General features: G+C 43.4%; 1 protein-coding gene and 1 pseudogene across 1 annotated transcript; both read right to left on the reverse strand.

The window, feature by feature from the left end:
• Window positions 1-7396: 7396 nt before the first annotated feature.
• On the reverse strand, window positions 7397-8522 carry LOC147960151 (uncharacterized; annotated as a pseudogene).
• A 247-nt stretch (window positions 8523-8769) lies between these two features.
• On the reverse strand, window positions 8770-10494 carry LOC147960152 (uncharacterized). The gene is made up of 4 exons (XM_087533182.1): window positions 10319-10494; window positions 9122-10049; window positions 8852-9035; window positions 8770-8780 (listed from the first exon to the last, which is right to left on the reverse strand). Exons 1-4 carry the CDS (start codon window positions 10492-10494, stop codon window positions 8770-8772), a joined length of 1299 nt encoding a protein of 432 aa, XP_087389308.1.
• Window positions 10495-26793: the final 16299 nt, after the last annotated feature.

A 26793-nucleotide genomic window follows, 5' to 3' on the forward strand; every position in this document is an offset into this window, starting at 1 on the left:
CCCCGTGGACTTCTTCTTGGCCTTCTTCTCCGGCACCACATAGGGTGCCGGAACCAGCAGCTTCGCCAAGCGAGCGTCCGCTGGGCCTTCGGGCAAAGGAGCCGGACAGTTGATCTGTCCGGACATCTCCTGCCAATCCTGTCAAAGGTAAGGGAGCTTAAGATCCCGCATGGAGTCAAACTATGAAAAACTAATACTCTGTAAAAGGTAAAAACAGCTTACCGCATGAGCGCGACGCTGCGTGCTGAATCCGCGATCCTCGGTAACGGATGTGGGGGCCTCGGCGCCCTTGAAAAGCACCTTCCAGGCATCTTCGTACATCGTGTCGAAGAGCCTGCTCAGATTTTGGTGCTGCGCTGGGTCGAATTCCCACAGGTTGAAAGCCCGTTGTTGACACGGGAGGATCCGGCGGATGAGCATAACCTGGACTACGTTGACAAGTTTGAGCTTCTTGTCCACCAGGGTTTGGACGCATGTTTGGAGTCTGGTCAGCTCTCCTTCTTTACCCCACAACAGGCCCGTCTCTTTCCAGGAGGTAAGCCGCGTAGGAGGTCCGGATCGGAACTCGGGGGCTGCGACCCATTCAGGGTCGCGCGGCTCGGTGATGTAAAACCACCCCGATTGCCACCCCTTTAGGGACTCCACGAAGGAGCCCTCGGGCCATAGGACATTGGGCATCTTGCCCACCATGGCACCTCCGCACTCCGCCTGGGTGCCGCGCACCACCTTCGGCTTGACGTTGAAAGCCTTGAGTCATAGGCCGAAATGGGGGCGGATGCAGAAGAAAGCCTCACACACGACGATAAACGCCGAGATATTGAGGACAAAGTTCGGGGCCAGATCGTGGAAATCCAGGCCATGGTAGAACATGAGCCCTCAGACAAATGGGTGGAGAGGAAAGCCCAGTCCGTGGAGGAAATGGGGGAGGAACACCACCCTCTCATGGGGCCTAGGGGTGGGGATGAGCTGCCCCTCTTCGGGAAGCCGGTGCGCAATGTCGTTAGACAAGTATCCGGCCTTCCTCAGTTTTTTGATGTGTCCCTCCGTGACGGAGGAGACCATCCACTTGCCTCCCGCTCCGGACATGGCTGGAGAAGGTTGAGGTGGGGTGTGCGGACTTGGGCGCTGGAGCTCAAGTGCGCGGAAATGGATGGGCAAATGAGGAAGAAGGCGTGGATGAAAAGGTGGATCCTTATCCCCTTATATGGGAGGACGTGACTATGCGCCCCCACCAGCCTGATAAAACTCGCTTATCTCCCAAGCGCCGTAGTGTAGCGACCCGACCTCAGACGGTCAAGTCTCTGTGTATCTGTGCCATCCCTGGATCGGTATGCTGCCACACACAGTACATCAATGTATATATCAAAGTGCAATCACATGTATAAATAACGTAAAAACTGATATATACCTCATAAGTCCCAGCGGAAACAAATAATCGGGTGTGGAGTCCCATCAACGCCATCAACAGGTTGAGTGTAGACCGTAACCCTGTACCGTACTCTTACTCGTCGGAAGGAACATATCTGCAACATGAGACGTTGCAGCTGTGTAGGTCAGTACATTGAATGTACCGGCAAGATCACAATATGAGGAAAGCAGATGATAAAACTATTCTATATGCAATATGGCTTTGTGGCTCTGTGTCTGATGTTTTTGCGTAAAAGTTGGTTTTATTTTCCCTACAACAAAGGAATATCAGGAGTCTGTACTACGGAGTTTTCTGTCATGACATGGTTCCGCCAACCGATGTCCCATACCCAAATCATCATAAGTTGCCCACAATTAAATTATTAGTCCGGTGTTGAGAGTTCCGAGATAGATCCAAGTTCAGAGGCTCAAATTGTCCATAACCGGGGACACGGCTAATCGATTAGGTTTTACCCTCTGCAGAGGTTTGTACACTTTACCCGCAAGATTCGATCCCACTCTTTACATTCTCGCACTTCAGGGTGTTTGAGAACAAGATGACCGAAACATGGTCTTCCGAAGAGTTCCTCTGACCACTGTCCGGTGCTCATCCAATCCTACCGTAGTTCTACATCTGCTAGCACCGTCCCAGCCAGAGTCACAACTAAGGTCAACCAAGCCAGAGCCCATAGTGACTTGCGGTTGCACAGATAAGCTTCCGGGCATGAAGTATTCTTCCGTCTCTTTGAGTCTGTGGGTGAAGCTTTCCGCAAGATGTCATGGAGCTTCTCCATGCATCCCGGCCAACCACTGGTTTCTCCATGGTGCCCGTCAACCGTCCTTCACCCAGTAGTGTGTATTGAATTCTTGTCTCGAGTCTCGAAATCTTGAGGAGTCCTGAAGATGCAGTCTTTGCCGGTGCCATCATGAAGTTGCCGACATTGGCGTACTCATGCACTCATACCAAACCCCGTCTACTATAGCGTAGCATTAAAACTATATAACGTCCCAGGCTTGATAACAGGGAGATGAGTTCCTACCTCATGCATTCTACTCAACTACAAGAAATCAATATCACTACTGGCGGGATTATTGAAAAGGTGCTACTACATGCAAGTAAAACATAGGTATGAAAAGCATGGTCAAAGTGAACTTGCCTGGTAAGTTGATGAAGATAACAACGCTCTCGAAACTAACTTGATAGGACTATTCGCAACTCTCCGATGAAATCTATAATAAGAAACATGACATTCACATAAGTAAGCATTCTAGCAAGCAAATCTAACAATCAAAAGAAAACTCAATAAGAAAACCCAACACAAAACAAATAGCACATCGAAAGAACTAATAGGGGAAAACTATAAAGAACCTACTAGGAAAACCTTTTGCCTTAACTACAAAAATAGTTTTGTCCTAAGCAAAACTTAATAAAGAAAATACTAAACTAATAATTTCAACAGAAAATAAAATTTAAATCAACTAAGTTAACATAAAGTATTTTTCATAAAACTTTATTTGCAAAAAGAAACAAATAAAAAGCTTTTATAAAACTCTAACTGTGACCTATACAAGTTTCCATACAAAACTAACAAAATAAAATTTTATAATAAGAATAAAATTGTCTACAGTTAAATAACAGAAACAAAACTAAATTTGTCAAAAGTGACAAAAAGAAATAATTTAAAAACAATTAAAACTATAAAGAAAAGGTTAAAACAAAAGTAGAACTAAAACAATACTGTTTTGCCTAAAAATCTAATTTAAAAATAAATTAAAATAAATAACTATATTCTACTAGATAAACCAAACAATAACAAAACAGTAGCAAAAAGAATCAATCAAAAATATTTAATAAAACTCAAGATACGGCCAAAATAGTGATTTGAACAAATTTCATCAAACTCAAATTTACACTACTCAAATTTGAAAACTAAGTACACAAACAGAAACTTCAACAAATTTGTGACACAATGCAAAAAGAATCACTCAATTTGGATATAAAACATAAAAGTTATAGAATATCTAAGATTGAAACTTTACTGTTTTTTATAGAAACGAAAATAAAAAATAACGGGCAAGTCTACTGGACTAGGATCTGAGCGATCTGTAACTAACCGTCACTCGGCCGAAACTTTATAGAAACGTGCACGTATGTTTAATAAAAAGAAACCAATGAACCAGTGTGATCTAAACCGAAGTAAACCGACTAATAGAATCGATCTACTAAAACCGATCTAATCTTATTTGCACTTAACGCTTCGGAAAAAAACGGAGGGAGGCGCTCGTTGCTTACAGAGAGGAGCTCGTGTAGAGAGGGAAGTGGATGGCGTCGGGGGCGACGGCTCCGGTGACCGGCGGTGGAGACAGCGATGTCCAGCAGGTGGAGGACTCCGAGGGGGTCCGATTTTCTGTGGATAGTGAGGCGAGGGAACGTCGGAGTCGAGCGTGGCGTCCAGGTGAACTTCGTGAACTCCGGCGGCGTTGTGAGCTCGAGGCGGTGGCTCCGGTGCTCCCTGGGCGTCCAAAACATGTCAAAGAGGTTCACAACAATGAGGGATAGTTGGCTATGGAAGGAAAGGTTTCGAGGATACTTACAAGCGTCGGAAACAACCGGTGAACCGCGTGAACTCCGGCGAGATCCAAACGATGAGGTCGCGTGACACGGTGGGTTTTGGCGAGGGTTTTTGAGGGGGTCAGGAGAGGATAGTCGTGGCTATTTATAGGACAGCTTGCTTGGACGAGGGGGAGACTCGGGATAGGTTTTCCACGAAGATCGGACTCGGCGGCGGTGTCGCGTACGTATAGGTTTTTTTGTTTCTATACATGTACGTGGGGAAGAAGAAAAGAGCGGGCTGTGGTCCATGCGCTAGAGAAAAAAACACGAGGGAGAGAGAGAGAATGAAGAAAAGGGTGGCGGCGGCTCATGGGAGCTGGGAGCGCTCGCTAGGGCAGCTCTCGTGCAAGCCTGGGCGCTAAGGCTGGCCTGGCTCGGCCTGCTGGGCCGACCGGCCTGGCGGCGCTGGGCTGTTTTTTTTATAAACAATGATGCAAATAAATACACAAAATAAAAAAATATTTTATATAGGCATATTATATATCAAAATTTTCAGAATAAAATCTCCTAAAACATGAACATATTTTCATGAAGAAATAAAATACTTTTAAAAAATAATTTTGCAATAACTTCAAACTGAAAGGGAATTTAAGTTTCGAATAAATTGTCAAACATTGTCTTTGAATATTTTTTTTGGAGTGTCATATTCCTCCTCTCATATTTTTAAAGAAGTATTTGTCATGGGTATATGAAATAAATTTCGAATGCCAAGTTGAATCCAAATTCAAATAAAATGCAAATGCCTCTGAAATTTCCAAATGCCACTCAATTTCACACAATTAGTCACTCACAATCAAACAAATAATCAAAGTTATTTATTTAATATAACATTCCAAAATTTAGAATTTTGGGATGTTACACGTAGTCAATGGCGTGGTTGGGTTACCCACGCCCGTATTGATGAGAATCCCAGGATAAGGGGACACGATCTCTGCTTTAATAAGACGTGCCAAGGAAACTGCCTCGCTAAACGCGTTGAGGTGGGATAGTAAAATGATTCGAAAAAAGACTTGGCTGTGGTGTGATGTCATGTTGCGGAATACGTTAGCAGATTAGATTTGTGTAAATATTATTCTCTCTATGGCAATATGTGAAAACTTATTTTGCAGAGCCGGACACTACCTTTGTTTTCAAAATCTTCTATGAAGTACTTGGAGGAGGAACCCGCCTTGCAATGCCGAAGACAATCTGCGCGCCGGACTCGTCGTCATTGAAGCCTGGTTCAGGGGCTACTGAGGGAGTCCTGGATTAGGGGGTGTCCGGATGGCCGGACTATACCTTCGGTCGGACTCCTGGACTATGAAGATACGAGATTGAAGAGTTCGTCCCGTGTCCGGAAGGGACTTTCCTTGGCATGGAAGGCAAGCTTGGCGATATGGATATGTAGATCTCCTACCATTATAACCGACTCTGTGTAACCCTAGCCCTCTCCGGTGTCTATATAAACCGGAGAGTTTTAGTCCATAGGACGAACAACAATCATACCATAGGCTAGCTTTTAGGGTTTAGCCTCTCTGATCTCGTGGTAGATCTACTCTTGTACTACCCATATCATCAATATTAATCAAGCAGGAGGTAGGGTTTTACCTCCATCAAGAGGGTCCGAACCTGGGTAAAACATCGTGTCCCCTGCCTCCTATTACCATCCGCCTAGACGCATAGTTCGGGACCCCCTACCCGAGATCCGCCGATTTTGACACCGACAGTCCCCCTCCTCTTTCCCGTCCGATGGCCTCATCGACGGTAAGAAGAGAGGAGACCCGTCCATCTCGTTTTATTTTTCTTAAGTTTTTCTTCTTCAATGACATCGATGAGGTAATGGCAATGATGGTGTGTTGGAATAAGATCTCTTCGGTCTTTCCTTATCTCGGTGAAGTCCGATGCGGCACCGCTGAAAGACCTATGAGAGTCTCTAGATCGGTTGGTTCCCTTAAAATCTTACTAGTTTATGCATCTTGGGCGAGTGGCTATTGTGGTCTTTAAGGCCTAGTATGATGGCAAGGGCGTTCCCAGATGTCGCTTTTCTTTGTCGTTGGTTCAGTGCAATTCTTAATGTGCTTGACTTGGAAGTAGGCCACTATTTCACTATGAGGATCTTCTTTTAGTTTGTAGCCACCCCTTGGTCCTTGCCCACTAATGACATGACCCAGGTATTCTATCTGCAGTTGAGCAAATGAACATTTATACAACTTCACAACTGGTGACATTTAATCATAGAAAGAAGAAGAGTAGTATGCTTTTTAATGTATTTTTTTGTCATTCTACTGTACTTGTTTTCGTTTTTCTCGATATTAATCAAATCTAAAGATGCTCTTTAGGTGTCTCTATTCAAAAAGAAAAAAAAATCTGTCATTTATGTCCTAGTTGTCAGGTTTACATGCAAATGGCATACCTGACCCCCAAGCTACCTATGCCATGGCCCAGGACGTGAAAAATCAAAGCAAACTAGAGAATTACTCCCTCTGTAAGTAGTGATCTAAAACATCTTATATGAATTTATAGAGGGAGTACATCAGAACATAATATCAAACACATTGAATTAGGTTCCACTTCACAAGATTAACAGTGAAAAGATTTATCTCATGTTCTCAAGAACGTAACAAATTACTCACAACCCATCATATGGATCATCACCAGTGGAGATGAATATATGAATAACAATCCAGACATATGAATCTTTTACCACTACAGCCGATACCGATATGCATGAAGTATTCCTCTACTCCCCTTTTGTCATGAGTCATGTGCCACTCGGCCAAGCGAACTGGTATTCAACTCTCGTAGCCCACATACATGTCTACATAGACACGAGCGATGATCATCCCCTCTGCCCTCTGAGGACTATACCGTTATGTCAGACGACAACGCGGTCGGCGATTGCCACAGCCACTAATTGCCCGCACACAGAGAAATCTCTTAGGTTCACCCGTCCTGTATAATCCTACAATCATAACCTAACTGATTTTCAAGAAAAAACACAAGGCCAGGGAATACAAACCGATCCCATATATCAGCGGCGAATCCAGAAAGGAAATGGAGGGTGGGGGGGCTCAAAGTTAATATATCAATCCCTTTGTCCAAAGATGCTCAAACTCTCCCAGATTCATAGTAGTCACATGTAGTATTTACAGGAGTTTTCTCAGATTTTCTTAAGTAGTCAAATTTCGAGGTAAAAATTGGTATGGTCAATTTAAACAGCCAACACGTGCCAGATATGAGCTCGAAACGACATGATATTTTACAACACCAATACTAGTAAGTAGTAACATATTTGGTCATACCACAAACTTTTGATTCGAAAGCATACAATTCACACAATAATAGATAAAGTACTACAAAAGCAACAAAAAGGAAGACGAAAGCAATGATGCCGGTTTTGCTTCTAACCAATGCTACTGTAGAACTATATAGATTATATGCTTCAGATCCCAAGCGCCATGCCATCTGTCCAAAAGTAGCTAGTTTATTGCGACAAAACAGTTGTATACAAAGTTGAGTACTAGAACTAGAAAAGAAATGAGATATACCTCTTAAGCAATCACATTATACTCACGAGGCAAGTGAGCTTTCCAATCACTCTTTTTCTGGAATTGTATCATGATCTGATCATCATGAATACTTTTGAATATCCTTTTCTCACAATAGCACACCATTAAGTCATTGAGCCAATCATCCGAGATCTAATTGTGCAAATCTGTTTTGATGATCTTCATAGCTGAAAGAATTCGCTCAACAGATGAAGTTGCCACGGGGAGGATCAATGTCAACTCGATGAGGCGATATACTGTTGGGAAAGTTGCATGTTTTGTTGATTGAACCATCAACTGAGCAAGGGTGGAAACATCCGAACATCCATTAAATTACTCACTTCTCCTGATATTTCTAAGGAATCTTGGAAGGTCAATTCTAAGCAACAACCGGTCAGTTTCTATAAAATCATCCGCATAAATTTCAGCAAGCGGGATAAATTTGTCAACATTAAACTTTGCAAAGTTGTTGGCTGGATTAAGACAAGACATGCAATCCACTAGCTCGGTGTTAATTTCATTGAACCGATGGTTCATCTCGGTCATAGTTGCATCAATAACAACATAGAATATGCTAACTTTGAAATAATGATGTCGAGTCACCTTATTTTTAGTGCGAACAGATTGACCCATAGCTCCAACAAGATCATCCATATTTGGCACATCAATGCGATGTTCCTCACAAAAGATCTTGGCTTGGCTGCATAATGACTCATATCCATTGTCCCTCATATCTTGCAAAGTTTCTTTCACATCCGAGATCAAATGCATGGCTTCAACAACATCTTGTTTCTTCCTTTGCAAAGCTTGTGATAGCATATTTGTGGTTTGCAACAAGTTTATTAAGAATAACATGATAAACACAGATTGGAAACATTCCATTTTATGATCAAACCTAAAGCTCCACCTTGACAAGTGTGTTCTCGTGCATCGTCAACCATGATTGCTAGCACATCGACCACCGCATTCCACATTGTGTAAATACGAAGCAAGGTTCTAAGATGTGAGTCCCAACGAGTAGCTCCTGGTCTAGAAAGGTTAGTTTCTTGATGTAACCCAATTCCAGCTATGATCTTACCATGCTCCATCAATTTCATCAAATCATCGTGATGCTTTGCAAGTAATGCATCTTTTCTCTTGCAAGATGTACCCACCTGAGTCACTATCAAGGGGAGATAATTGAAGAAATCAGCAATAACTGGACAACATTGAGCAACTGTGTCAACTACCAACTGTAATTGATGGGCAAAGCAGTGTACATAGAAAGCATATGGACTCTCATCTCGAATCAACTTTTGCAAACCATTGAATTCTCCTCTCATATTTGAAGCTCCATCGTAACCCTGCCCACGTAGTCTAGAAATAGGCAAGCCATGGTAAGCTAACAGATCAGCCAATGCTTCTTTAATTCCAGCAGATGTACAATCAGAGATGTGCTTGATTGCAAGAAATCTCTCCTGAAGCACCCCGTGATCATCCAAAAATCTGCACATTAGGGAAGTTGCGAATTAAACAACACAAACTAGCTACAAATGTAAAGATAAAGAAAAGTGCAAACTCATATGCATTATCTCAAAATCACTGCCATTTGCTCCTTTATTGAGCAATCCCTAGCCTCATCGACTAGAACTGAAAAATTCTTATGTCCAAGCTCACTCTTGATGACTTTGGTTACCTCCATTGTGCAACATGCAGCAAGATCCTTTTGAATTTCTCCACATATCATAAGTGCATTACCCTGTCCCTTATCAAATGCCTCCTCCACATCTTTCCGCTTGCACTTGTACCAATCCAAGAGCTCCCTAAAATCCCCTTTGTTGATTGAATTGAAGGATTCATCATGCCCACGAAAAGCTTCCCCTTGTGCTATGAGATACCTTGCACAATCTAAGGATGCAGTCAAATGGATTTTGTAGGCTATCTCAGCCTCTTTATTGTAAACACGGAATCCGGTTGCCACATTTGCCCTTTGATTCTTGAAATCATCACACAAGCCTATAGCGTTATTGTGGTAACTAGATGGACCACCAATATGTTTTTGAAAATTTGCTAAAGCTGTTTTCCAACGACGATAACCATGTAATGTGAATACATCATTTCCAAATGTAGCAGCCTGTGATGGTTTCTTAAAAAGAAAACAATGGAAGCAATAGGCAGCCTCCTTTTTCACACTATATTCCGACCAATCAAACCTATCTAGCCATTGTGGTTGAAAAGATCTCCGGATTGTACCATCCAATGTGATTTCAAAATTATGCCCTTTAGCTTTGTTTCTTCCTTTCAACAAATAAGCTCTTCTAACTTCACTTCGAATTTCAGGGGCATGATCTTCTATTGGTATTCGATCTGCCGGATCACCAAAAATTTGACTTGGGTGAAACTCTTGGATAAGAAGCCTTGGTGTTGGTGGTTGGTTTGTGCTCTCATCAATTGGGCGGTTGGTGCTCTCGATTGAGGGGGGGGGGTAGTTCTCTCGTTTGAAGGAGGGATAGTGCTCTCCTCTGTTGGGGGATTACTGCTCTCAATTGTTGGAGTAAGAGGTTCAAGTTCGGAATTTGCGTTGCTGCTGGTTCAGGAACAACAATATGGGGGGTGTTCGAAGTGCTTGCAAACCAATTGTGCAAAGTATTTCTTTTCATTTCTACAAAAAAACATAGAAATAACTCACAGATTATGACTAGAAGCCCAGGCCAACTATGCTACTGGATTTCTGCAAAAAACAATGGTATGAGCAACGTTGGGTAGGAGAAAAATAACCTCTGAACTGGACCTGATGAGCCGGTGCCCCGAGTAGTCGAGCCCTTGACGCAGGGCTCTGCGGATTGCCGGTGGGCTCCATGAACGGCCAGTGAGGCCCCAACGGCTGGCTCCGGCGGTGTCCGTGGTGCCCTGGCTGTGTGCTCCGTCGACGGCGTCACGGCGTACCGTGCTGCTCTTCGTGGGCATCCTCGCGGCGTGTAGTCCGTGGACGGCGTCACGGCGTGCTCTCCGTCGACAGCGTCGCGACATGCTCCGGCGGCGGCTAGGGTTGTGGTGCGGTGTGGCGTAGCTATGGCTGGGTGAGGCGTCGAGATGTGTTGCAGCACGCTCGAATTGGTGCTCGAGACCAGCGTTTACAAGGGCTGTGCTGACTGCTGAGCAGACGGGCCTGTGTTTTCTAGGCTGGGCTACGCTAATGAGTAGTAGTAAAAAAATGTTTGATTTTGGAGGGCAGGCTTGAGCCCATCCAAGCCTGCCCCTTGGATTCGCCGTTGCCAAATATCCCACATCAGTGATCAATGCAAGCCCGAGCTAGCCAAAAGCACCACTCTCATCAACTCAATGTGAATGATTATGAAATCAGTAATTCAAATAAAGGAAATTCCCCAAAAAAATCAGAATATTTCACATCCCTAGAAACATTATTAGGGGCCGCAGAACTCTCAGTTCTAGATGTCATCCCATCCAAAGAATGTGTTGTTGCCTCTACCTGCATTTCCATGGGGATAAGGTCATCGAAGAATTTATGACTACATGAGGAGGGGAAGGGGGGAGGATTCTCACTATGAGTCTGTTCGGAGCATGGGTTCGGCCCCCTTTGAGCGTCAGCTAAGGCAACGCCTTTCCTGCCCAAAAGTCGATCCATCTCTCCCTCCACTCAAGTGTAGACGAGCCCGCCTACGCCGCTGCCTAGATAGGAACCTCCTTATCTAAGGGGTGTCCCTTTACGTACAATCCTCCTCTCGCCTCCTCTATGGACCGCGAGACCACGTGCAGAGCAAGCTTTGCGATCTCCTTGACATCCCAGTCTCCATGCTCAGTCTGGCTTGACAAATCCGTGCAAGGCGCGCCGAGACCAGGATATGCTCCTCCCAATCCCTCCCATCTTCGTCAGCGTCAAATCTGAGGGAGCCTATCCGCCACGGGAACCCGCTCGAGCAGCTCCAAGTCGCCCTCCGGGAAGTCCATCACCCCTCTCAATCGCCTTCCCTTACACTCCTCTCCACCGGCGAGATCCATGGCATGGAGGTGCAAGCGGGAGAGGGCACTCGAGAGAGGGGAAATATCCGATGCACTTGCAATCTCACCTCGTCTTCTTGTTAATAGGCTAGAGTTTAGATCTGAGCGGCCCTACTCAACCTAGTGCTATCAACTTACCGCCTGAAGTTTTTCTAAATGGTACTCTGCGTGGGTCGACCGGCCAGGTCTTGGTCGGTCAACTCTAGAGCCACACCATCTGGAAGAGCACAATCATCAGATATGTCCCCTATCCCCTCTTTCCTAGTCTTTTCTGACGCACACGCATAGGAAAGAAGGGGGAGAGCATCGCCCCTAGATCATGGGACCCCTCATGTCTCCCTGTCCCGTTTGGACCACCGATTGCCACCTTGTTCTCATTGGCGCTGATGTCTACTGCGCAACTTTATTCCTGTAGACTTTGTTGGACCTCCAAGCGCAAAGTTTTGTAGGACAGTGCCAAATTTCCCTCAACTGGATGAACTACGGTTTATCAATTCGCAAGAGGTGTACGATGAAGGTGATTCTCTCTCAAACAACACTGCAATCAAATGCAAGTGGTCACACCTAATACAATTTTTAGTTGTATAGGTGCATTAGTTCGGTAAAAAGATGGTGACAGGTGTGTAATATGGATGGTAGAAATAGCCTCTTGTAATCTAAATAGATAAAAATAGCAAGATAGCTAGTAACAAAAGTGAGTAAAAACAGTGTTGCAATGCTTGAAAACAAGGCCTAGGGTTCATACTTTCACTAGTGTAATATGGATGATAGAAATATCCTTCTGTAACCTGAACGAATAAAAACAGCAAGGTAGCAAGTAACAAAAGTCAGTTAAAATGGTGTTGCAATGCTTGAAAACAAGACCTAGGGTTCATACTTTCACTAGTTCCAACTCTCAACATCATTAGCATAATTAAACCACATGATAATCCCTCAAAGTGCAGCAAAGAATCACTCCAAAGTTTCTATTTCTATAGTAGAAAGTAGGATGAAATCGTGTATCATCTTTCCAATCTTGATCTATTGAACCACCCACAAAGTGTCACATATAGTTTCAGAAATCGTACTACGACAACACATATGATAATTATCGTTCAACCTTTCTGCTAAGGGTGCCCCAATGTCACTATGAGTATCCGCAAGTTAACTACTATACATACATCATGTAATCTCAAATCGAAAGTACTAAATCCAAAATAAAGACACTTCAAAGCGCAATACTCAATTCACCAAAAAAGAATAGAGGAAGATGAACATCATAAGATCCAACTTTATTAATAAAGCTCATGATACATCAAGATCAAATCCATAAAGAACATGAAAGAGAGCGACATTGAACACATAGCTACCAGTACCCTCAGCCTCGAGGATGAACTACTCATACATCACGATGAAAACAGAAAGTGAGTTGATGATGATGGTGATGGTGGAGATGTCCCCAGTGACGTCCATGCAGAACTAGAGGAGAGGGGGGAGGGGACCCCTCCTCCTTTCATGGCCCTCTGAGGAGAGAGGGAGCTCTCCCCTAGATTGGGTCTCCCCTTTGCATTGTGTTTTTCATGCCTGTTTCTAAGGACGAACATCGTTTCTTTTATAACCGGAGATCCGTAACTCTGATCAGACTGAAATTTTGAGGGGATTTTTCTCTAGAAATTAGATTTCTTGCGACGAAAGAAGGGATCCAACCACATGATTTTTCTCTAGAAAATTTTGTTTTCCATGCAATGTTTCCCAACAATAATTAAACCACATGATAATCCCTCAAAGTGCAGCAAAGAATCACTCCAAAGTTTCTATTTCTATCATATAAAGTAGGATGAAATTGTGTATCATCTTTCCAATCTTGATCTATTGAACCACCCACAAAGTGTCACGGATAGTTTCAGAAATCGTACTATGACAACACATATGATACTTATCATTCAACCTTTATGCTAAGAGTACCTCAATTTCACTACGGGTATCCACAAGTTAATTACTATACATGCAGCATGTAATCTCAAATCCAAAGTACTCAATCCAAAATAAAGAAACTTCGAAGAGCAATACTAAATTCACAACAAAAAGAATAGAGGGAGATGAAAATCATAAGATCCAACTTTATTAATAAATCTCATGACACATGAAGATCAAATATATCAAGAACATGAGAGAAAGAGAGATCAAACACATAGGTACTAGTACATAGCATCATCCATGAGGATAAACTACTGACACATCACCATGAGAACAGAGAGGGAGTTGATGATGATCGTGATGGAGGAGGCGTACCGACACCACCAAAGGGGAGGGGGAAGGGTCCCCTCCTCCTTCTTCCTTGGCCCTTCAAGGAGAGAGGGAGCTCTCACATAGATTGAATCTCTCCAATGTCTTCTGTTTTCTGCATCTGTCTTTTAGGCCGAATGCCATTTATTTTATAGCCGAAGATCCATAACCCCGATTGGGCTAAAATTTTCAAGGGAATTTTCTCTGGAAATTAGCTTTGTTGTGGAAAAAGAAGGGCTCTAAACGACATAAAAGCTAGCAATAAGGGCCCATGGTGCGGCCAGGGGGTGGTCGCGCCCCTGCCCTTGTGGGGCCCTCGGGCATCATTTTCCGTGGATTCCTTTGCCCAAAATCACATATATTCTATAAAGAATTGTATGAAATCGCTAAGGTGTTTTGACCTTCCTAGATATTGATTTTTTGTAAAACAAAACACATGGAGAAAACAACAACTGGCACTGTGCGCTAGATTAATAAGTTAGTCCAGAAAAATAATACAATGTGCGCCAAACCATATATAAATGGATGTAAATATAACATGAAAAGGTTATAAATTATAGATACAATGGAGACGTATCAGCATCCCCAAGCTTAATTTCTGCTCATCCTCGAGTAGGTAAATGATAAAAGAATTAATTTATAAAGTGTGAATGCTAGAAAAGTGCATAACTTTTATCAATGGTGATTCTAATCACTTTTATAGCATCAATGCATATCATAAACAACAACCTTTTCTTATAAAACTTCCCATCAACAAGTAGTACTCTATTCACATGTTTAGGTTTAAATAGTAAACTCTCTAGAAACCCGACAAACTATGTTCTTAGTCATCAAACAATTATAATTCATCATATTTTCCAAAAGAATCTATGTAAGAGATATTTTTTTAGCAAACTTCACATACTCAAGTATCATATAGTCTTCTAATGATTGACAATCAAGATCATATTTTTTATGAACAGACGGTTTCCATTAGACAGAAAGGAAGAGGGGGGGGGGTTAATGTTTCACCTCCCAACTTAGTTATCACATGGGTAATTTTCAGCAATAAGTACTCATGATCATATATATTCAACTGGATATATGCTTCTAGATCTTTCCCCACCATATGATGTTTGCCAAGTGGAGAATATTTGAGGTTGGAATAAGGAGAAATCAACTCAGGTTGAAAATAATGTAGGAAAAATAAAAGATAAGCCCTCGTAGAGGGAAGTAGAGCTTGTCATGCTCTTTTTGAATTTGGATGTACGAGTTTTTAATGAAAATGAACATCACTTTAATATTGCCCCATGTGAGAGTGGCATTTATTGAGCAGTCTATCGCTTTTATTACTCCACCCCCACAAGTTCATACAAATTTTATTTCCCTTCCAATAAAAGATCATATATATTTAAGGCAATTTTTTATTGCATGCACTGATGACAACTTACTTGAAGGATCATATTCAATCCATAGATGGTTATAGTGTCTCATGGAAGAAACTAGGTTTTTGGTTTTTCGATGCATAAGTAGCACTCCCACTTAGTGGGGAAGTATTTAGCTAGCAAAGATTATAAACAAACATCACATGTTGGAGGATCCATGACAATATAACTTCATGCAAATATACACAAACATAACTCATTACGTTGTCTTCCTTGTCCAATATCAACTATTTGATCAAGTGTGAAAACATTAAATGAGGGTTCACAATCACAAAACATGTCCAAGATAGTGTATTTGCATGTGATATCAAGCCACTACTTCCCATGAGATAAGCATATCAAATTGAATTGTAATGCTAAGATACATTTTTACTTTTCAACACATATATAGTTTCAAATTTATGATGTTTAATTCATTCAAGAATTTACTCTAAGGGTATAAGTGAAGCACAGGAGTAAATAACAAACTACTCCAAAAGATATAAGTGAAGAACAAAGAGTAGCTATGTAAATAGATACCTATGAATTAACTCTCTCCAATATCATGAAGTTCAACAAACAAAAAGAACAAAACAAAACAAGAGGACACTCCAAGAATAGCACATATCATGTGGACATATAAAAACTTAGCCTCAATCCAAACTAGCTGGTAGTTGTTGATGAAGAAAGGTGGGATGCCTATCGGTGCATCCCCAAGCTTAGATGCTTGATAATTATTGAAATATTACCTTGGGGTGCCTTGGGAATCCCTGAGATTAAGCCCTTGTGTCTCCTTAATTCCTCCCATATAACAGTCTCCCATGGGTCTTAAGAACTTCACTCACACAAAACATAACATAACTCATCACATAGGTTAGTACAAACAAAATTCAAAACCTTGACATTCTCTACTTGAGAAAATCACAAAAATTATAATTAAACATTGAATACCAAATGTATACACATATTTAACATATCTATACACTAATAAAAACATTAAACAAGCAAACATGAGCAAAAATCAACCATAACAGCAATCTTTCTAAATAGAACAGTCTGTAAAGGAGGAATAAGTTATCATACTTTGTAACTTCAAAAAATCTAAAAAATTACCATGCAATAGAGAACTCACATATGCTTAGCCTGTAAAAAATTCAAGACTTATTCACACTCTTACTATCTAGGAATATTCAGGACATAACAGAAACTCATAAACATGCAAACTGAGCACGATAAGGCTGAACTTGGCATTTTATTGAAATAGAAGATACGAAACTTGATAACTACAGTATTGTTGATCATGTAAACACACAAAAATGTTAAGGATACATTTTGGCTTGCCTCCCAACAAGCGCTTTTCTTTTATTCCTCGTAACTAGGCATTGCTATTTTTAATGCATAAAAGTAGGAATTGGAACAAAAAGGGAGCATCGTGAAGCATATAGAAAACACATTTAAGTCTGACCCACTTCCCATGCATGCGGATTTTATAAAACAAATAATTCATTGAGGCAAGAATCACCATCATAGGTAGGCAAAAAGAAGAGCAACTTTGAAACTTTCAACATAAAGAAGTGAAACTTGATGGTGTTGAAATATATATAAGAATATCTTACCCTCTCATAATAATGTTCAGTGGCATCCAGAACAAATTCAACAATCTATCAGAAAAAATCACTACAAAAAAGACACATCCATGACATTTTGGGCTGGGCGAATTTTTTTCCTGTCATACTTATGACACTTCTATGACGATAATTGTGACAAAACCCGGTATCATCATAGATGTGGTGGGGTCCTACTTCTATGACAAAAAATCATGATAGAAAATGGACTTTTCATCCTGGGTGGGCCGGAGACGCAGATGCATAACATTCTTTCGGCCGTCCATGACGGAAAAAACCATGGTAGAAGCGAGGGCGCGGAAAATATCGGGGAGTTCCCGGTTACGGTGGGTGGTCGGGGACCGAGCGATGCACGTTTCTCTCATACATGTACGCGCGTGGGTGCGAGGCATTGGGCTCTAACTTAACTCGAGCGAGGCGTTGGGCTCTAACTGAACCCGAGTGATTGCACTGCAGGCTATGCGTTACTGAACCCGAGCGATTGATCGATCCCTTGCTGTTAACTGAACCCGAGTGATTCCTTCGCTACTGCTCCTAACTGAAGTCGATCAATGCTACCTCTGGATGAACAGTGACTGTTGTTGGGGGGTTTAGATGAACAGTTCCCGGTGGGGGTTGGATGAACAGGAACCTGTGGTAGTAGAGGTCGTTGCCGCTGGATGAACAATACCCTGATCAATCGAGCCGGTGGATGAACAGGACCCCGTGGAGGGCTGGATGAACAGGACCCCGTGGAGGGCTGGTTGAACAGTAGCCGGTGGAGGGCTGGTTGAATAGTAGCCAGTGGAGGGCTGGATGAACTGTAGCCCATGGAGGGGTGGTTGAACAGGACCCTGTGGAGAGTGCTGGTTGAACAGTAGCCGGTGGAGGCTGGATGAGCATGAGCCCGTGGATGAACAGTCATAGGTGGAGGCTGGAGGAGGTCGACGGTGGATGAACAGTAGCCCGTGGAGGCTGGAGGAGGTCGACGGTGGTGATGAACAGTATCCCGTGGAGTCCCGTTTTGCGGTACGCCACACCCCTCCCGATGAACAGGACCCCCGTTTCGACCGTAGCGCTCCAACACAAGTCTGTTTCCTCCGTTTTGCGGTACGCCATACCCCTCCCGATCAACAAGACCGCGTTTCCAACGCGGGAGGTCCGTTTCCTCCGTTTTGTGGTACGCCAGACCCCTCCCAATGAACAGGATCCCGTTTCCACGGTGGCTGGTCGAACACAAGGCCGTTTCCTCCGTTCTGCGATACGCCAGGCCTCGTTTCCATTAGCTGTTCCGTCCAAGCCGGTTGACTCCCGATGAACAGCACACGTTCCGTTGCCTCCCGATGAACACGACACATTCTGTTGCCTCCCGATGAACACGATGACGATGCAGTTTCTCCATTCCGACCTAGCCACATCCATGTACACGAGCCCTGGCCATACATATGTGCGAGTAGGCGTTCGAGACCCCGTCCGTATGTACGTACGTGGCCGTATTTACTTTCTTGCACCCTGGCCGATGTACGTACGTGTACATGCTACGTGCGCGCCTCTACTACCACACATGCGCGCCTCTACTACCACATGTGCGTGCCTCTACATCGACCAGTATGTACGTACACGTTCGCGACCAGAATGACAACACTACATACGCTTCGACCAGGTGGGTCCCGACTGTCAGGTACTTCCTTGCGTGTGAAGATGTAGCTGGTGGGTCCCAGTAGTCAGGGGGGCGAATCATTTTTTTGCCCATAATATGGACTCACTTCCTTGCGTGCGAAGATGTAGCAGGTAGGTCCCAGCAGTCAGGGGGGAAACATTATTTTCAGGATAAAAAGGATGCAGTTGCATGCACACGTCCATGGGCATGGTGCGTCCCCACTGTCAGCCTCTCATGTACAATCATCTTCCGATGACTCTCGGTTGTTGACCACATTGACCACACCGTGCCGAGCGCACCAAGGCTGGTGGACGACGGCGAGGCCCTAGATTGGAACGACCCGGAGATGGGGAAGACACGGCAGTGGAGTCGCAGATGGAGAGGAGTGGGAAACTTGACTGGTTCGGGTGCGCGGGAGCACTGCCGCCCACAGGAGACAGGAGCAAGAACAGAGGTTGAAGAAGGAGCGCGGCTGTTGGATTAACATCCAACAGTCCAGCTGCTAGAATCATTTCTTGATTAAGTTGACAAAGCCCTGCGTACACGTCTGCTTTGTAGGCTCACAAGTCAGCCACCAAATTTGTTGGGTCCCAGCTGTCATCGGAAGGAATGGTTTTTTTTCGCATAACAAGGAGGCACTTCCTTCCATGCGAAGATACAGCCGGTGGGTCCCAGCTGTCAGGGGGAGAAAACAGCTTAATAAGGAGGAACTTTCCTTACATGCGGCCATGGACCTCGTGGGTCCCAGCCGTCAAGATCTCCAAGTACAGTCCTCTTCCGATGACTCTCGTTTGTTGACCATGCCGCGCCGAGCGCAGCAAGGCGATGGACGACAGCGAGGCCCCAGACTGGAATGACCCGGAGATGGGGAAGACGCGGCAGTGGAGTTGCAGACGGAGAGGAGTGGGAAACTTGACTGGTTCGCGTGCAGGGTGGGCCTACACTTGGCAGAGAATAACAGGAGGTGCGGAGTGGAGGGATGGCCTGGCTGTCAGCGGGGTAGCGTTTTGCAGAGGCACCCAAAACAATGCCGCTGGACGCCGGAGGCTGGAGCAGGCGGTCCCGGCAGCGCCGGGGGAAGAAGACGAGAGATTGAAGAAGAATGTCGGCCGTTGGATGTAAATCCAATGCCTTGTTAGGCTTTGACCTACTGGCCCACATGTCTGCCAATCCATTTTTTTTTAGTCTATTTGGTGGGCTAGGTGAAACAATGATGTAGCATATATGCAGCCTGTTTATATATATGGTAGAATTTAAAGCCCATTTGCATTTTTCTCGAAATCCACGGACTTGCTGGGCTGGGTGAAAATATCATGTTGGGCTGTGATAACCCACAAGTATAGGGGATCGCAATAGTTTTCGAGGGTAAAGTATTCAACCCAAATTTATTGATTCGACACAAGGGGAGCCAAAGAATACTCTCAAGTATTAGCAGCTGAGTTGTCAATTCAACCACACCTGGAAACTTAATATCTGCAGCAAAGTGTTTAGTAGCAAAGTAATATGATAGTAGTGGTAACGGTGGCAAAAGGTAACGGTAGTAAAAGTAATGTTTTTGGTATTTTGTAGTGATGATAGCAATAGCAACAGAAAGTAAATAAGCGAAGAACAATATATGGAAAGCTCGTAGGCAATGGATCGGTGGTGGAGAATTATGCCGGATGCGGTTCATCATGTAACAGTCATAACCTAGGGTGACACAGAACTAGCTCCAGTTCATCAATGTAATGTAGGCATGTATTCCGAATATAGTCATACGTGCTTATGGAAAAGAACTTGCATGACTTTTTTTGTCCTACCCTCCCGTGGCAGCGGGGTCCTTACGGAAACTAAGGGATATTAAGGCCTCCTTTTAATTGAGTACCGGAACAAAGCATTAACACATAGTGAATACATGAACTCCTCAAACTACGCTCATCACCGGTAAGTATCCCGATTATTGTCACTTCAGGGTTAACGGATCATAACACATAATAGGTGACTATAGACTTGCAAGATAGGATCAAGAATTCTCATATATTGACCAAAACATAATAGGTTCAGATCTGAAATCATGGTACTCGGGCCCTAGTGACAAGCATTAAGCATAGCAAAGTCATAGCAACATCAATCTCAGAACATAATGGATACTAGGGATCAAACCCTAACAAAACTAACTCGATTACATGATAGATCCCATCCAACCCATCACCGTCTAGTAAGCCTACGATGGAATTACTCACGCACGGTGGTGAGCATCATGAAATTGGTGATGGAGGATGGTTGATGATGACGACGGCGACAGATTCCCCTCTCTGGAGCCCCGAACGGACTCCAGATCAGCCCTCCCGAGAGGTTTTAGGGCTTGGCGGCGGCTCCGTATCGTAAAACGCGATGAATTCTTTTTTCTATTTTTTTCTCCCCGAAACACAATATATAGAGTTGGAGTTGGAGTCGGAGGAGCTCCAGGGGGCCCACGAGGTAGGGGGCGCGCCCCCACCCTCATGGACTGGTGGTGGCCCCCCTGGCCTTCATCTTTTGCAAGGATTTTTTATATTTTCTGAAAAGTTGTTCCATGAAGTTTCAGGTCATTCCGAGAACTTTTGTTTCTGCACATAAATAACACCATGGTAATTCTGCTAAAAACAGCGTGAGTCCGGGTTAGTTCCATTCAAATCATGCAAGTTAGAGTCCAAAACAAGGGCAAAAGTGTTTAGAATAGTAGATACGACGGAGACATATCAGGCTGGACGGAGAAATGTTATAAAAACATAAAAACATGATTGCACGTCTATTACTACATTGGTCAGTAAAATCTTTGCAAGCTTATGTACGCAATCACTAGGGGTTAACTTGCCAAGTTATATATAAACAATTATTATTATTATTTTGTAAGAACTTTCAACTTACGAAATAAAATATCATTTTAATTTGATGAGTTAATAGGACGTGGTGTATTATTATTTTTTAGGCTAGACGTGGGACAGTTGAGTTGGTTCTAGGGAAAAGTACTGGGAGAAAACTCAGTTTACATCAAAAAATAAAGTGGGAGAAAATTCAGATATAGGATGAATGAAAATGAAAAATAAAGGAAGTGTGAAGGTCTATAAAATGGTTGGACGAATGACAGGTTTAACAGAACCTTATGATGTTTCTATTATATATATATGTGTGTAATAAAATAAGATATAAATATAGGTTTTGTTTTGCATTCTTATAGAATACATAGGTTCAGTTTTGCATTCTTATAGAAAAATAGAACTGAGCTGTGCGTCATCTTGAAAAAAACAAACATAACTTGGGCTGCTAATGTTATAGACAAGCTAGGTTGGGAGGCCCAGAGGCTGCTTGATACCTGCTGGATCCAAAAAATGTTGAAACATGTCGTGGGCTGCCCATGTTAAACAACAAAACCTAGGCCATGGACATGGTGGGCCCGGGACTGTCAGCTTCTCGACGAATAGTTGTCTCCCGATTCCTCTTGTTTTGCTGACCATGTTGGGAACGACAGATGGCGGCGCCGCGGCGAGAGCACCAAGGCGGAGGACGACGTCGAGACCTCGGACCGAACGAACCGGAGTAGGGAAGACGCAGGCAGAGGGGAGTACGATGGTTGACTTGTTCGGGTGCAGGGTGGGCCGGTGGAGCTGCCGCTGCCGGACAATGTGTGGTAGTAGAGGGATGGCTAGCCGCTATATAGGAAGAGGAAGAAAGATTAAACAAAATAAAGAACTACAAATGGATAGGTGGTTGGTCCCATATGTCTGCGTACGAAACCTGCTAGGATCCACCTGAGAAGGAGAATATGTTGGCAGGAAGGAGATTCAAAGCACAGCCGCCGAGTGAACTAGTTTTTTTTAAACGGACAAGTGAACTAGTTACATACATAAGCAAATAGCCACTAAGAAAAGCAAACATGTTAATGCATTCTTAAAAGAAATATTTCGGACAAAACAAATAATTACGACACATAGGCTAATGCATGAAACACTCAGATGATAAAGGTGCTTATAAACAGATAAAGTACAACATCTAGACCTTCCTGGCATGCTTAATCATGACGCTGCAACTGTCCATGTACTCATCGGTTACGGGAAGCAGACACGCCCTCATGTCCAAGATCTGCTTGTACATGTCGTAGCATGTGTATGCGTCCTTGGCCATGTAGGTTATGTAGGCTAGATTCAGAGGTACCTCCCACATGTTCAGGTCCTTGGTATCGTTGTCTTCTTTCATGTTGGCGTATCAGGGGTCGATGATGGTCTTGGCGAGGTCAACCGCGGAATCCTTCTCCTGCCCGTTGCTGATGATCTTGTATTGCTTCTGGATGTCGACAAGCTTGTTGCACCAGATGGCCGAATCGTCACGTTCTTCCTTCTCTCCATTGTAGTGAAGGTGCAGTCGGCGCTGCCGATGAAACGGGCGAATGCTCCAGAACCTATGATGGCCCTACAGCAGTGGTAGATGAGAACCTCGTCCCACACACATACTGGGCGCGGCGATCCGTTGGTCCCTGTCAGGAGACGAATGGATGGGCACAAGGTCTAAGTCCTGCGACCTTGTGCTTTCTCGTCCTGTAGGTACTGCTTGAACTTGGCGAGGCAGAGCTTCACCGAGTCCGGATCATTGGTGTACATCACATTCAACTGGGTGCAGCCATAGGACTAAACGGCGAACTCAAAGGGGAACTCCTTACTGAAGTCCATATCCAGCAGGCTCACCCCTCGGATCTCCATTGGAGTATCTTCAAGTGAACGAGTGGGTAGGCGGCAGCAACAGTTCATTTTTCAGCTCTTGGGGAACTGGATTCAACAGTAAACTAAGTGTGTACAGGAGACAACAGTTACTACACATCCCTCGCCTACTGCACGCCCGGCAGAAGATGCACCCTCGGCGCATTCAAATGCCTCCATTATAAGAAACCTACTCTAGCCACACGTCGGTTCACGAGCGGGTCTGCATTGGCACTTTCACACAGATAATACTACCAAGTTTGAACTGTTTGTTATGGTTGTTGTCCTCTGCATCATCATGCCGTGTTTCCCTGCTTGCAAGATTCATAACCAACAAATAAGATCCAAATAATAAGTACAACAAAGATGCCTACACATCTCACCGATTCCCAGCTTGCAAAATTTAGAACCAACAAATAAGATTCAAATCATAAGTACAACAAATACGCCTACACATCTCATTGATTCCTAGCTTGCAAGATTCAGAACCAACCCATTAGAGCCTTTTGATAAAGTGAATATCGGGATTAAATCCATCTTGGCTAGTCGTGTCATACAACCAAAGAACTTGGCGAATGCTCTTGACCGTCACAACATCTGTAGTTGAGTATTACTATTTGCACAACATAAATAAGAAGAGCCTGATTACTATAATTGTGGCACTCCTTGAACTCAACCAGCAGCTCCACTCCGATGAGGCCTGCTTGGACTTCCATGATTCAATTCATGCGCCTTTTTCTGTAGTTCACTGATGTCTACTACACAACCTTCTTCTTGTAGACGTTGTTGGGCCTCCAAGTGCAGAGGTTTGTAGGACACTAGCAAATTTCCCTCAAGTGGATGACCTAAGGTTTATTAATCCGTAGGAGGCGTAGGATGAAGATGGTCTCTCTCAAGCAACCCTGCAACCAAATAACAAAGAGTCTCTTGTGTCCCCAACACACCCAATACAATGGTAAATTGTATAGGTGCACTAGTTCGGCGAAGAGATGGTGAAACAAGTGGTATATGGATAGTAGATAAAGGTATATGTAATTTGAAATAATAAAAACAGCAAGGTAGCAAGTGATAAAAGTGAGCGTAAACGGTATTGCAATGATAGGAAATAAGGCCTAGGGTTCATACTTTCACTAGTGTAAGTTCCCTCAACAATACTAACATAACTGGATCATAAAACTATCCCTCAACATGCAACAAAGAGTCACTCCAAAGTCACTAATAGCGGAGAACGAACGAAGAGATTATGGTAGGGTACAAAACCACCTCAAAGTTATTCTTTCCAATCAATCTGTTGGGCTATTCCTATAAGTGTCACAAACAGACCTAGAGTTCGTACTAAAATAACACCTTAAGACACAAATCAACCAAAACCCTAATGTCACCTAGATACTCCAATGTCACCTCAAGTATCCGTGGGTATGATTATACGATATGCATCACACAATCTCAGATTCATCTATTCAACCAACACAAAGGACCTCAAAGAGTGCCCCAAAGTTCTACCAGAGAATCACGACGAAAACGTGTGCCAACCCCTATGCATAGGTTCATGGGCGGAACCCGCAAGTTGATCACCAAAACATACATCAAGTGAATCACGTGGTATCCCATTGTCACCACAGATACGCACGGCAAGACATACATCAAGTGTTCTCAAATCTTTAAAGACTCAATCCGATAAGATAACTTCAAAGGGGAAACTCAATTCATTACAAGAGAGTAGAGGGGGAGGAGAAACATAAGATCCAACTATAATAGCAAAGCTCGCGATACATCAAGATCGTATCATCTCAAGAACACGAGAGAGAGAGATCAAACACATAGCTACTGGTACATACCCTCAGTCCCGAGGGAGAACTACTCCCTCCTCGTCATGGAGAGCACCGGGATGATGAAGATGGCCACCGGAGAAGGATTGCCCCCTCCGCAGGATGCCGGAATGGGTCTAGATTGGCTTTCGGTGGCTACGGAGGCTTCTGGCAGCGGAACTCCCGATCTATCTTGCGTTCTGGAAGTTTTAGGTTACGTAGGTATATATGGGTGCAGGAGGTACGTCGGTTGACCGAAGGGGGGCAACGAGGCAGGGGGCGCGCCCCAGGGGGGTGGGCGCGCCTCCTACCCTCGTGAGCTCCTCCTTCATCTTCTGACGTAGGGTCCAAGTCTATCCGGTAGGTTTCCTTCCAAAAATAACTTCTCCAGTTGATTTTGTTCCGTTTCGACTCCGTTTGATATTCCTTTTCTTTGAAACACTGAAATAGGCATAAAACAACAAATCTGGGCAGGGCCTCCGGTTAATAGGTTAGTCCCAAAAATAATATAAAAGTGGAAAATAAAGCCCAATATTGCCCAAAACAGTAGATAATATAGCATGGAGCAATCAAAAATTATAGATACGTTGGAGACGTATCAAGCATCTCCAAGCTTAATTCCTGCTCGTCGTCGAGTAGGTAAATGATAAAAAGATAATTTTTGATGTGGAATGCTAGTTGGCATAATTTCAATGTAATTCTTCTTACTTGTGGCAAGAATATTCAGATCCATAAGATTCAAGACAAAAGTTCATATTGACATAGAAATAATAATACTTCAAGCATACTAACTAAGCAATCATGTCTTCTCAAAATAACATGGCCAAAGAAGGTTATCCCTACAAAATCATATAGTATGTCTATGCTCCATCTTCACCACACAAAATATTTAAATCATGCACAACCCTGATGACAAGCCAAACAATTGTTTTATACTTTTGATGTTCTCAAACTTTTTCAATCTTCACGCAATATATGAGCGTGAGCCATGGATATAGCACTATAGGTGGAATGGAATGGTGGTTGTGGAGAAGACAAAAAGGGAGAAGATAGTCTCACATCAACTAGGCGTATCAACGGGCTATGGAGATGCCCATCAATAGATATCAATGTGAGTGAGTAGGGATTGCCATGCAACGGATGCACTTAGAGCTATAAATGTATGAAAGCTCAACAAAAGAAACTAGTGGGTGTGCATCCAACTTGCTTGCTCATGAAGACCTAGGGCATTTTGAGGAAGCCCATCATTGGAATATACAAGCCAAGTTCTATAATGAAAGATTCCCACTAGTATATGAAAGTGACAACATATGAGACTCTTTATATGAAGATCATGGTGCTACTTTAAAGCACAAGTGTGGTAAAAGGATAGTAGCATTGTCCCCTTTGTTTTTTATATTTATTTTTTTATTTGGCCTTTCTTCCTTTTTTGGGGAACAATGCTCTACTGAATGATGATCATCACACTTCTATTTATTTACAACTCGAAGATACAACTCGATACTAGAACAAAGATGACTCTATATGAATGCCTCCGGCGGTGTACCGGGATATGCAATGAATCAAGAGTGACATGTATGAAAGAATTATGAATGGTGGCTTTGCCACAAATACTATGTCAACTACATGATCATGCTAGCAATATGACAATGATGAATGTGTCATAATAAACTGGATGGTGGAAAGTTGCATGGCAATATATCTCGGAATGGCTATGGAAATGCCATAATAGGTAGGTATGGTGGCTGTTTTGAGGAAGGTATATGGTGGGTGTATGATACCGGCGAGAAGTGC

Source organism: Triticum urartu, chromosome 7A (assembly GCF_056163025.1).
Source record: "Triticum urartu cultivar PI428250 chromosome 7A, HENAU_Tu73, whole genome shotgun sequence".
Classification (NCBI taxonomy): domain Eukaryota; kingdom Viridiplantae; phylum Streptophyta; class Magnoliopsida; order Poales; family Poaceae; genus Triticum; species Triticum urartu.

Excerpts from the sequence above, each read along its gene's own strand:
- LOC147960152 (XM_087533182.1), bottom strand. The coding sequence starts at position 10,494 with ATGCCCACGAAGAGCAGCACGGTACGCCGTGACGCCGTCGACGGAGCA. Across the intron at positions 10,050-10,318 it reads TCGGGGCACCGGCTCATCAG|AGGAGAGCACTATCCCTCCT; the intron begins GTCCAGTTCAGA and ends ATCCCCCAACAG. Across the intron at positions 9,036-9,121 it reads AGCAAATGGCAGTGATTTTG|AGATTTTTGGATGATCACGG; the intron begins AGATAATGCATA and ends TCCCTAATGTGC.